Raw genomic sequence first — 13504 nt, 5'->3', positions numbered from 1 at the left:
CATTCTATCATTTGAAAATCACTCCTGATTCCTCAAGACAACTCTTAAACTTTTATTCCTCTTATTTCCATACCACCTATATTAATTTTAGCTCATTTGTTGTTGATAGAACTGTTGTGGATCTTTCTCTCCAATTTGGCTCCTATATGTTATTATTTGCTATTTTTCTATTCTTTTTCTTTCTTATTTGATCTTACTTTAATTTCTGTTTAAACATAATAATATATACTTCCCTTCTCATACTCCATTCCACATTCCTCATTCCCTTTTCTGTTCATGATGTAAATTTTACTTTCTTTCTTCGCATTGCTCCAACTTCCAGCTCTTATTAGGTCACCTCCCTCTACACTCTCAAAATCATTTTTCTTTCAGTAGGCCATCTCATATCTGCTCTCCTTCCTTATAACAGTCTTAATCTCCTTACATCCTTATTAATACTGGTTCATTTCCTGTTGATAGTGGGATTGCGCAGGGAGTTATTTTTCCGGGAGTGCATTTGTTTCCTGAGCTTTATGGTTTTGTTCTGGCAGCACTTGCACAACAGAATATAAGATGTGGTGGTTGGAGTGACCCTCAGTAAAACAGCTGAAGGGAAAGACCCAACAAAGAAAGATCCAACAACAATCATAACTCAATTACATCCAGAGAACCAACATAAACAGTATAAAGGGCATTCCAAGAGCATCAAGTTCAGGATATGAAGGAGACTACACCACTGAATCTCACAGGTTGCCTACCATAGAAGATCATACCAGAAACTCAGGAAGTTAAAACATATTAATTTAAGATACAGAAGCAAATAAGAAGAGTCTCACAAATAATGATAAGACAAAGAAACAACCCCCAAGTGAGACGAATGGAGGAAGCCTCAGAAAAGAGTGCTAAATGAAATAGAAGCAATTCAACTACCAGATATTGAGTTTAAAACAATGGTTATAAGGAAGCTCAATGAGATCACTGAGAATACCAAAAACTACAGGGAAACTACAAGGAACTTACTGCAAACTTTATCGGCATGGAAAAGGACAGAGAAACAATCAACAAGGGCCAAGAGGAAATAAAGAATACAATTTCTGAATTGAAAAACATGGTAGAAGGAATGAAAAGAGGGCTAGATGAAACAGAGCACTGAACCAGTGAGCTGGAGGACAAGGTAAAAAATAACTCCCATTAAGAGCAAGAAAATGAAAAAAAGATTGAAAAAGAAAGAAGACGAGTTGAGGGAAGTGCAGGACAACATGAAACGTAACAATATCCATATAATAGGGATACCAGAAGGAGAAGAAGAGCAAGGAACAGAAAACCTGTTTGAAAAAATAATGGAAAATTTCCCTAGTTCGGTGAGAGAAAAAGTCACACAAATCCAAAGGGTCCTAATCAAGAGGAACCCAAAGAGGTCCATTTCAAGACACTCATAATTAAAATGGCAAAATTTAGGACAAAGAGAAACTCCTAAAGGCAGCAAAGCAGAAACAAAAAAGTAACATACAAGGGAGCCCCAATAAGGCTGGCAGCCGACTTCCCAAAAGAAACACTATAAGCGAGAAGGGAATAGCAAGAAATATTTCAAGTAATGAAAATCTAAGGCCTGCTATTAAGGCTACTTTATACAGCAAGGGCACTCAATGAAAATGAAGGTGAAATAAGGAGTTTCCCAGACAAAAGGAAGCTGAAATAATACACTTTCAGCAAACCAGCACTGTGAGACATACTAAAGGGACTGTTTTAAGACAATGAAGAGAGAGAGAGGAGAGAGAGAGAGGAGAGAGGAGAGATGAGAGAGGGAGAGAGGGAGGGAGAGGGAGGGAATAGCAGAGGTACAAAGGGGGTAAAATGGCAATGAGTAAGTACCTATCAGTAATAACCTTAAATGTAAATGGATTGAATGCTCCAATCAAAAGACCCAGTGTATCTGAATGGGTAAGTAAACATGACCTGTACATATGCTGCCTACAAGACACCCACCTCAGAACAAAATACCTACGCAGAGTGAAAGTGAATGGCTGGAAAAAAATATTCGAAGTAAACAGACAGGGAAAAAAGCCAGGGTAGCAATACTCACGTCAGACAAAATAGACTTCAAAAACACAGGCTATAAAGAGAGACACTGAAGGACACTTCATAATACTCAAGAGAAAAATCCATCAAGAAGACATAACTATTGTATACATATATTCACCCAACATAGCAGCACCCAAATATATAAGGAAAATCTTGAAGGATTCAAGAAAGATACACAGCAACATACTTATACTATGGAATTTTAACACCTCATTGTCAACAATGGATAGGTCTTCCAAACAAAATATCACAAAAGATATTCTGAAACTGAATGATGCCTTAGATCAAATGGACTTAACTGATATGTATAGGACCTTACACCCCAAATAAGCAAAATCCACATTATTTTTCAATGCATGTGGAACATTTCAAAGACAGACCACATGACAGCACTGAAAACAAGCCTCAACAAATTCAAGAGAATTGAAATCATATCAAGCATTTTCTCAGACCACAAGGGAGTGAAACCAGAAACCAATCTCAAGGAAAAAAATTAAAAAATACTCAAACTCATGGAGAGTGAATAGCATACCATTAAACAATGAATGGGTTAATAATGAGATCAAGAAAGAAATCAAAAAGTTTCTAGAAGTAAATGAAAATGAACACACAACAGTCTAAAATCTATGGGACATAGTGAAGGCAGTCTTGAGAGGGAAGTTTATAGCAATACAGGCCTACCTAAAAAGTATAGAAACATTTCAAATGAACAGTCTAACCCTACATCTACAAAAATAGGAGGAACAGCAAAAAATAAAGCCCAGAGTGAGTAGAAGAAAGAAAACAATCAAGATCGGAGCAGTTAAATGATGCAGAGACTAAAAGAACAATTCAGACGATGAGTAAATCCAGGAGCTGGTTCTCTGAAAAGGTAAAATCAACGAGCCTTTAAGTAGATTCATCAAGAAAAAAAGGGAGAGACTGAAATAAATAAATCAGAAATGAAAGAGTAGAATCTATAACTGATACTAAGAAATACAAAGAATTGTAAAAAGTTACTGTGAACCAATATATGCCAAGAAATTTGAGAACCTGGGTAACATGGACAAACATATAATCTTCCAAAACTGAATCAAGAAGCAGAAAACCTGAACAGATCCATAACAGTTGGTGAAACTGAAGCAGTAATCAAATAAATTCCAGTACACAAAAGTCCGGGACTGGACTGTTTCTCAGGAGAATTTTACAAAACATTTAAGAAAGAGCTAACCCCTGTCCCTCACAGACTATTCAAATAATCCAAGAACAGGGAAGACTCCCACATTCTTTGTATGAGACCAGCATCACTCTAATCACCAAACCAGACAAAGACACAACAAAGAAAGAAAACTACAGGCCAATATCACTGAGGAAAATGGAGGCTGAAATCCTCCACAAAGTACTGGCAAACCACATCCAGCAATACATAAAAAAGATCATACACCCTGATCAAGTGGGACTCATCCTATGGATGAATGGATGGTACAATATTTGCAAACCAATAAACGTAATACATCACATAATCAAAAGGAAAGACAAAAATCACATGATCATATCAACAGATGCGGAAAAAGCATTTGATAAGGTATGGCACTCATTTATGACAAAAACATTCAGCAAAGTGGGAGTTAGAGGGACACCCTTCCTCAACATGATAAAGGCCATGTATGAAAAGCATACAGCCAACATCATACTCAATGGGCACAAACTAAAAGTTTTCCCCCTAAGATCAGGAATAAGAATGTCTACTTTCACCATTTTTTTAAAAAATTTATTTTAATCATTGTTCACGTACAGTTTTCTGTCCTTTACTCCCATCCCAGCCCACCCACCCATTCTTCCCACCTCCTTCCCATTTCCACCCCCACTAGTTTTTGTCCATGTGTCCTTTATATTTGTTTCTGTAAACCCTTCCCATTCTCCCCTGAAATTCCCTCCACTCTCCCCTCAGGTCACTGTCATCCTGTTCTCTATTTCAGTGTCTTTGGTTATATTTTGCTTGCTTGTTTGTTTTGTTGTTTATGTTCCTGTTAAAGGTCAGATCATATGGTATTTGTCTTTCACTGCCTGGCTTATTTTGCTTAGCATAAATCTTTCTGGCTCCATCCATGCTGTTGCAAAGTGTAGGAGCTCCTTACTTTCACCGTTTTTGTTCAACAAATTATTGGAAGTTCTAGCAATAGCCATTAGACAAGAAGAAATAAAAGGAATCCAAATTGGAAAGAATAAGTAAAACTGCCACTGTTTGCAGATGATATGATAGTGTACACAGAAAACCTTACAGGTACCACATAAAAACTACTCAACCTAACAAGTGAATCCGGCAAAGCAGTGGGATACAAAGTCAATGTTCAGAAATCGAAGTCATTTTCATATGCCAATGAAATATCAGAAACAGATATAAGGAAAAAACCCTATTTGCTACCGCAACAAGTTAAATAAAGTACCTGAGAATAAACCTAATGAAGGAGGTAAAAGACCTGTACTCAGAACTGAACAAAACTGAAGAAAGAAATTAAGGAAGAAAAAAACAAATGGAAGCATACACCATATTCATGGATTTGAAGAATCAACATCATCAAAATGTCCATACTACCCAAAGCAATTTACAGATTCAACACAATCCCTATTAAAATACTAATGACATATTTATGTAGAACAAACTTTTCAAAAATTTATATGCAACCATAAATGACACTGAATAGCCTCAGCAATTTTGAGAAAGAACAACAAAGTAGAAGAGATCACAATACCTGACATCAAACAATATTACAAGTCCATAGTAATCTACACAATCTGGTACTGGCATAAGAATACACACATCCCCTGGCTGGCACAGCTCAGTGGATTGAGCGCGGACTGGGAACCAAAGTGTCCCAGGTTCGATTCCCAGCCAGGGTACATTCCTGGGTTGCAGGCCATAACCCCCAGCAACCGCACATTGATGTTTCTCTCTCTCTCTCTCTCTCTATCTTCCTCCCTTCCCTCTCTAAAAATAAATAAATAAAATCTTAAAAAAAAAAAAAGAATACACACATAGTCAATGGAACAGAACAGAGAGCCCAGAAATAAACCCAAGTCTCTATGGTCAATTAATATTTGACAAAGGGGTAGATGCATAAAATGGAGTAAAAACAGCCTCTTCAACAAATGGTGTTGGGAGATATGGACAGCTACATGCAAAAAAATGAAGTTTGATAACTTAAACCATACACAGAAATAAATTCAAGCTGGATAAAAGACTGAAATATAAGCCGTGATACCATAAAGATCCTAGAGGAGAACATAGGCAGGGAAATCTCAGGTATTCCATGTGGCAATATTTTCACTGATATCTCCCCTAGAGCAAGGGACATAAAGGAAAGAAGAAACAAATGGGATCTCATCAAAATAAAAAGCTTCTGCATGGCTAAAGAAAATTTCAGCAAAATGAAAAGGGAACAAACTGTATGGGAAAACATATTTGCCAATGATACCTCAGACAAAGGTTTGATCTCCAAAATATATGAAGAACTCATACAACTCCACTCCAGGAAGAAAAACAACCCAATTAAAAAACAGGCAAAGGAACTGAATAGATATTTCTCCAAGGAGGACATACAGAGGGCCCAGAGACATATGAAAAGGTGTTCAGCATCATTAGCCATCAGAGAGATGCAAATTAAAACCATAATCGGATACTACTCCACACTGGTCAGAATGGCCATCATAAACAAGTCAACGAACAACAAATGTTGGAGAGGTTGTGGAGAAAAGGGAACCCTAGTGCACTGTTGGTGGGAATGCAGATTGGTGCAGCCACTGTGGAAAACGGTATGGAATTTCCTCAGAAAACTGAAAATGGAATTGCCTTTTGATCGGCAATCCGACTGCTGGGATTATACCCTAAGAGCTCTGAAACACCAATTCAAAAGAACCGATGCACCCCAATGTTCATAGCAGCACAATTTACAATAGCCAAGTTCTGCAAGCGCCCATCAGTAAATGAGTGGATCAAAATGCTGTGGTACATTTACACAATGGAATACTATACAGCAGAAAGAAAGAAGGAGCTCCTGCCCTTTGCAAGAGCTGGATGGATCTGGAGAGCATTATGCTAAAAGTGATATAAGCCTGGCAGTGAAAGACAAACACCATATGTTCTCACCTATAAGTGGAACCTAATCAACAAAACAAACAAGTAAGCAAAATATAACCTGAAACACTGAAATAAAGAACAAACTGACAGTAACCAGAGGGGCAGGGGAGGGGAATAATGGGGTAAAGATGGGAAAGGGTCATCAGGGAACATGTATAAATGACCCAAGGATAAAGTCAAAGAGAGAAGGATTGAGGGTGGGAGATGGGGGTGAGTGGGGCGGGGGAAAGTAGTGGCGGGAAAATGGAGACAATTGCAGTTGACCAGCAATAAAAAAAATACTGCCACACACACAAAAATAAATAAAATAAGCTATGCTGCAAACACCATGAGACAGCAAGCTTTTCTATAGTTAGACACACTATTCTAATCAGGTACCTTTCAAAATCCCTCCCTCCACTGCTAAGCTCAACCTTTTTTCATGTTTTAGTCAAAAGCCAAGCAACTCCTGATAAACAGGATTTTAATTTCAGAAACCTGTATTTATCATCATGCTTACAGTCCATTAGTATCTATTTCTTCAACTTTATTGATAACCTTTCCTAGTCTCTGCCTCTAGGTTTATTTGTGTCCTGTTTGCTTCTAGAAGGTATGTCAGGACTACATATGCTTAGCTTCATTCTGAGGCAGAAGTGGAGGTAAGCCCAAATCACCGTGAAGCAAGATCAGCTTATCTACTGAATATCCACTCACACAGAGAGCTAAGCAAAGCTTAATTTTCTGGTTTACAAGGTCAAGTTGGCACAGAGCTCTGTGAAGCTAATCAATTGATAAGAATACAAAATTTGGTGTTGTAACAATATTTCTAATTATTTGAAATAGGAATCAACTGTAGTACTTTCCTCCATCACTCCTTTCCACACTTCCTTCCTTTTTATCCCCCCATCCCAGCCTGACTGAGATAAAAATGACCGATAACACTGTGTAAGTTTTAAGGTATACAACATGATGATTTGATAAATGTATGTATTGTGAAATGTTCATCACAATCAGGTCAGTTAACACATACATCACCGCACAGTTACCAATTCTGGTAGTGAAAACATTTAAAATCTATGCTCTTAGTAAATGTCAAGTATACAATACAGTACTGTAGACTATAGTCACCATGCTAGATATTAAATCCCTCAAACTTACTCATAACTCAAAGTTTGACCTCTTTGACCAACATTTCCTCTACCACCCCCACCCCCAGTAGATTTCTAATCAAAGACTGTTAAATGCTCTGATCTACTTCCATTCTAGATCATATGATGAATTTTTATTAAAAACAAAAACAAAAAACTATTTTCAACACCAACTTAAGCAAATGTTAATTAGGGCATTATAATCACTGACATTTACCATTAAAAAGATTTCAGATTCAATCTTAACTATAGATTTTTATTCTTTAAAATGATTAATGTACATTTTATCAGTCTAATGTTAGATAACTGAAAGGGGCTCTATGTACATGCATGGCAGCCCAGAGTTGTTCAACAACATAACTAATCATTAACAGATAAGACATTATTCTAAACTGAGTTAAAATCTTGAATATTAAAACATCTTAAGATGGCCTAGATGATTGGATGTATAAGCCAATGCAAAATAGTACTAGATCTTTAAAACGCTTTAAACCTAGCCCTGGCTGGTGTAGCTCAGTGGGCTGAGTGTGAACTTTCAAATCAAAGGGTTGCCTGTTTGATTCCCAGTCAGTGCACATGCCTTTGTTGCAGGCCAAGCCCCCAGTATGGAGCATGTGAGAGGCAACTACACATTGCTGTTTCTCTCCCTCTCTTTTTCCCTTGTCCTCTCTCTAAAAATAAGCAAATATAATATTTTGGAAAAGTTTTAAACCTAATAGCAATTCTAGAGTGCCAGATATAGTGTTGTTATAAAAAATGTGCATTAAAAATATATGAACTCTATGTAGTCATAATAAAAGAGATAGGATGTACATAAAAATAAGGGGTCAATAGAGACTTTAATTTTACTTACCAGCCCATGTTGCACCCTCAGGAACCTCAATAAAATGCCTTCGAATTTGACCAGGTTTAAAATGTACATCTGTAAAGGCTAGATCATAATGTGATGATTCATTTACTCTGAAAATACAAATTAATGATTAAATGTGATACTCTCATAAAAAGGTTATATATTAATTATAAGCCCACTGGGAATCTAAATTTTTAAGCTGGTTACAAAACAGTATGCTTAATACAATCTCATTTTTGCTACATGTTAGCAGAAATAAGCTCTAGCGAGGCCAATATAGATGATTCTTCTAGTTTTTACTTGTCTACTTTACAATCTGTAAAACACACACAGGCACATGTATATGCACACACAAAATAAGAGAGCTCACTTTTTTAAATTAAAGGAATTGTGCAACATTCAGTATTTTCCAATTAAAGAGAATCTGGGCCATAGTGAGTTCTAAATATTAAAATCAAAGGAAATGTTTCCTGTAATTGATACCGATTGTAGCTCTGAGACTGGTATTAAATAAATCCTTTTTTGTAGTTTTGAAATACTTATATACCATAAAGACACAGTAAAGAAACTACTTTCAGAGCATTTTTGTAAGAAGTCAATGAAACATAAAGGTCAGTGTATAATTACCCACTATAAAAACCTCAAGTACATGCTAAAGACAAATTCTAGTCAGTGTGACAAAAATATAATCAGAGTCTACTATGTTATACAGAGGCACTATTATTAGGAGTTACAAATACAACAATGAATAAAATATTTTCCTTTGCCATAGACAATCTAAAGGGGACAGAAAAACCACCTAAAACATTTAATGTAATATGCTTTAGGTAGAAAAGAGATTTACTTCATGCAAAGAGACCAGGGAAAACTTCTGGAAGGAGATAATGTCTCAGCTGATTCCTGAATCATATACATTACCGTCTCTAAGCTTGTACTGAACTAGGAAACACTAAGGCTACGAATTAATTTAACTGTCCTATAATTTTTCATGCACATGTCACTTTTTATCTCCGCAGTTTCATCATATGTTTCTTATGGGTTAAGACCTATTGGCTACTTAATATTTACCAGTGTAACTAACTCTACAGAAATTGTTAACTCAGAACTTTGTTGTTTCCAATGCTCAAGTAATCTCAATCTTGTCCTACACCTACTAAATAATTTGTTTTGTTTTGTAAATACTGTATAATGGGTTCCATATAGAAATATGTAAAATGCAGCCCATGTCTTCAGTGGGTAAATTAAATAAATGACAATATACTCACTGAAGTCTATACCACATACATGTAACAAGCACTAGGAAGCAGCAAGAAGGGACTCACTTCACCTGGGTATGACCAGGAACACGCCTGGTCATTAAGTTAAGAGACAGGAAACTGAAGCAAAGAAACCAACTGTGCAAATGCACCCAGGCAGCATCTGTAACCTCAGGGAAATGTGTAATTTGCTGTACAAATGGCAGAAAACACTAGTTTGTAAAGGGTCATTGTTTGCTATTTTAAGGAGCATCATTTAATCCTTGAATGTGCCACTGATGTATTTAGGCAGGAAGCAATATGATCAGAGTTGCTCGGTTCCAGGTGGAAGAAAAGATGGAAAGTGAAGAGTCTGGAAACAGCAGGTGACTGGAAAAGTGGAAGAACCAGGAAAAAACAGTGATCCCAGAGACAAGGGGGTTAAAATGGAGTGGAAGCAGAAGAGGATGAAGTCATGTATCAAATATTGCAGAAGGACTGGGCAAAATGAAGGCTAAACTGCCTCTGAATTGGGCAATTAGAAGGGCATCAGCACCTTAGGGGAAAGCAGTTTCAGTGCAGGGCCTGCCCTCAATTCAGGGCAGAGAACTGATGCCATCACTTATTCTCACAGTGAACAAAGAATAATGTGATTGTGCCACCTTGAACGTTGAGCAAGAAGCAGAACTAAAGCCTGGTTACCTGGTTCTTGCCTGTTAATCCTGTAGAAATTTACATTATTTCCATAAATAGCTATTAAAAATCAAAGTTGACCCTTGAACAATGTGGGGGTTAGGGACACTAACACTAAAAGCAGTTGAAAATCCATGTGCAACTTTTGACTCCCCCAAAACTTAGCTGTCCCTTGGTATCTATGGAAGATTGGTTCCAGGACAACCCATGGATACTAAAATCTGCAGATGTTTAAGCCCTCTGTATAAAAAGGGTACAGTTCAGTGCAGACTCGTCAGCCCTCTGCATCTGCAGACTCCCAACTACAGATTAGATATGGTACAGGCATTTATTGAAAACATCCACCTATAAGTGGATACATGCAGTTCAAACCTGTATTGTTCAAGGGTCAACTGTTACTGCACAAGTAACAGTAAGCTGTTGGTAACTTGTTACTTACTTTGCTGCTATAATTGCGGTTATTGGAACTCTGAACAGAGGACCGGCATTAGGGGATGCTATATCATAGCCACATACCTTAAAAAGAGAATGATGTTAAGTTTCAGTATCCATAAACAAACTTTTAACAGAGAAAAAAGAAAGAAAACTGTAATCAGGTCACAGAATAAATTAATCTAGTATTAAAATTTAAAGGCCCTAAGCACAAGCTGACATCAATTCCCTGATGTCCAGGTCACGTAATTAATGGCAAACAACCTAAACAAAATCCTTGACAAGGAGGAAAGGACTGCCACACAAAGTACTTTTAAGCTTTTTAAAGGTAAAGAAAGTAAAAAAAGTGAAGATACACAAATACCTCTGTATAATGTAATCCTTCTCTTAAACCCCTGGGATCCACACGTATGTTTATGTGTCTGCACTGATTCATGAGTTCCAAATGGCTAGGACACTGAACCCAAGATGAGTTTGAAGTTAACGCTAAATGAAGCTGAAGGGATATTTTTTCAGAGTTTTCTGGCATTAAAGAGACCAAAAATTAAAGATTAGTCCTTTCTTTCATTTAAGAAAACTCTAGCTTCTCTCAAGAATATTAGTAAATTTATAAAAGGCATTAGGGGTGAGCTTCCAAAACACAGCTTAAATAAAAAACACAGAATCTTCCTTATGCTTTAGTACACTTGTGATCCATTCCCACCTTCACCCAACACTACTATAACCCTAACATAAGGAGTTTTTGTGGCTATTTTTCATTACTGCGTGTGGATAACAGCATCTCACCAACATGACGACTGGGAAATATATGGTGCTGATGACTCTTTTGTTTATATCTCATTAAGCTGAGGTTCTCTTGGCTGCTTCCACTTCCCACTCTCCAAGTGGAAACTCTGTCTTACAGTAGTAAAAGTGGGAAAGAAAAGGAGGCTGATATCTTATCATCCACAATTTAATAAAAATGTAGGTCACTGAAGGCCCATTCTATTTTCCTTGGTAGTTAGAATGCTAACTGAATTGCCATAGTATTAGAATCCCTACATGCCATCCTATTTTCCCTCAAATCTACAAGATTTTAAATAATAATATTGTCAATTCATGTTATCTATTTAGAACATTAGCCCAAACAGCATTTTTATATTATGATACTATTTATTCAAACCATAAATGTGAGCACTTCAGCTTATCATCCATTTATTACTTACCAGTATTTTCTGGAAATACAGGTTCAATGCCAACACCATGGTCTGACGGTGCGGCCACCTGAACAGGATCTCGGAGGTAGATGCCACGGTTATTTCCAACGGTAACAGTGAAACCTAATTTATTAGCAAATGACGTATTCTGAACGAGGTAGTCATAGGCTTTATCAACCTAATAAAAGAACACAAAGAGTAAGATGTAAATGGTTAGGTCAAGAAAATATTTTGTTGCAAGTTACCAATTTGATTCCACTTATGGTGAAGTACAAGCAAAAAGTTTCTGCATTCAGCCCTCTAAAATTCAGAAGAAAATTTCATTTTTTTTTTTGCAAATTACTAGTCTAACTACTAAATTCACCTTCCCCCTCCACTCTCTTGATTCACACTATTATTCCCAAGTAACCAAAGTTAGGAACTTGACCATACGCCGTTATGATTTAACAGTTTTTGCTCTTTAACTCTGCTTTGATTTCTACCCTCTATGTCCTACATATGTTATATTTCTCTACTTTACTACAACAAATTTGTCTTAACTAAAAAATGTGTTTTCACATCTTCTTTGCTTACAGTTCAGAGACCACTCTGATGATATAATTATAATCTAGAATTAGATAGAGTCAATCATCATTATAACAGGAAATATTATCCCAAATAGCTAAGAGATTATCTTAATGATTTTAAACACATTTTTCATACAAACAATACCTGAATAATACCATGTCCTTGAGCAAACACTTCTATATTGTCAGCTTTCACTGCAGTGTTCTCTAGAGCTCTTCTGACTGAATGAACTGTGTAGTTAACATTATTAGCCTTCAGACCTAAAATTTAAAAACAGAAACAAGAAAAAATATTAGGGAGCTCACTACTTGAAACCTTTTCCCCTTCACCAGTATAGATAATATGTACATCCCCTGGCTTTAATGTCCTGTGCTTCAACACTCATTTTTAAATCCAAAACAAAGCAAAACAAAACAAAATTTAACTTAATAGTCTGACAAAACCCACTGGCATCACACAAAGACTTATTTAAGAAAAATCACTGTGTGCCCATTATTATGCAATGGCACTAATGCAGGCTATGCAGAAATACTGTAAATGTAAGGAAGCAGACAGATACCTAAAGGCATTGGGATGACATTTGGTTTAAGACACTGCTGGTCAAACAATACAAGGCAGGGCAAAAGTAGGTTTACAGTTGTGAGTACGTGAAACACAGAGTTTATTGTTGTTATCACTATTTATTAATTATTGTATTATTTTCCATATGGATTGTAAACCTACTTGTGCCCACCCAGTATTTTTTCAACCTGGTTGCTTGTTATATAAACACCAAGGGAGCTTAAATAAGCTAAAAAGATGCTGAGGCATCACCATAGACTAATTAACTTCACATCTTTGAGTCTAGATCCCATGCATTGATATGGATTAAAAGCTTCCCCAGTAATGCTAGGGAGTACCTAGGCTGGGAATGACAGTTCTGTGGGAAGGATATGGAGGCCACCAATCTGTGAACCCTGCATTAAAACCTGTTGTTAAAGATCAAAGACAAGTAATATAGCATTCCTGCCTTCTCCAGAGCTCAACAAACATGTAAACACAATATTTAAGAATGAGCAAAACAAACCTAGAAATATCATGCTGCTATAAGAGCAAATAAGGAGAAGCTCTAGCAGATGAACAAACACATGAGTTGGGTCTTTAAAATGCACAGGAGTTTGCAAGGCCAAAAAATAGCAGAAGGAATTGTAGGCAGAGAAAGTAGTATGACCAAAGACAGAAGGCAT

The 13504-nt window shown here is 36.7% G+C and overlaps 1 protein-coding gene across 4 annotated transcripts in view; it reads right to left on the bottom strand.

Moving 5' to 3' along the window:
- The window catches only part of TPP2 (tripeptidyl peptidase 2), a 122247-nt gene that overhangs the window by 57860 nt on the left and 50883 nt on the right, over positions 1–13504 (bottom strand). For all 4 annotated transcript variants that reach the window (XR_003685550.2, XM_036011434.1, XM_028526286.2 and 1 more), the window contains exons 12-16: positions 12423–12538; positions 11721–11889; positions 10880–11037; positions 10523–10599; positions 8159–8265 (exon numbers count right to left, since the gene is read on the bottom strand). Coding sequence is in view for 3 of the 4 variants with exons in the window: in XM_036011434.1 (XP_035867327.1) it covers positions 8159–8265; positions 10523–10599; positions 10880–11037; positions 11721–11889; positions 12423–12538 (627 nt within the window). In the remaining variant the exon portion in view is untranslated. The remainder of the gene's footprint in view (positions 1–8158; positions 8266–10522; positions 10600–10879; positions 11038–11720; positions 11890–12422; positions 12539–13504) is intronic.

This window comes from Phyllostomus discolor, chromosome 11 (genome assembly GCF_004126475.2).
Source record: "Phyllostomus discolor isolate MPI-MPIP mPhyDis1 chromosome 11, mPhyDis1.pri.v3, whole genome shotgun sequence".
Classification (NCBI taxonomy): Eukaryota; Metazoa; Chordata; class Mammalia; order Chiroptera; family Phyllostomidae; genus Phyllostomus; species Phyllostomus discolor.
This window is presented reverse-complemented; position numbering and strand designations above follow the sequence as displayed.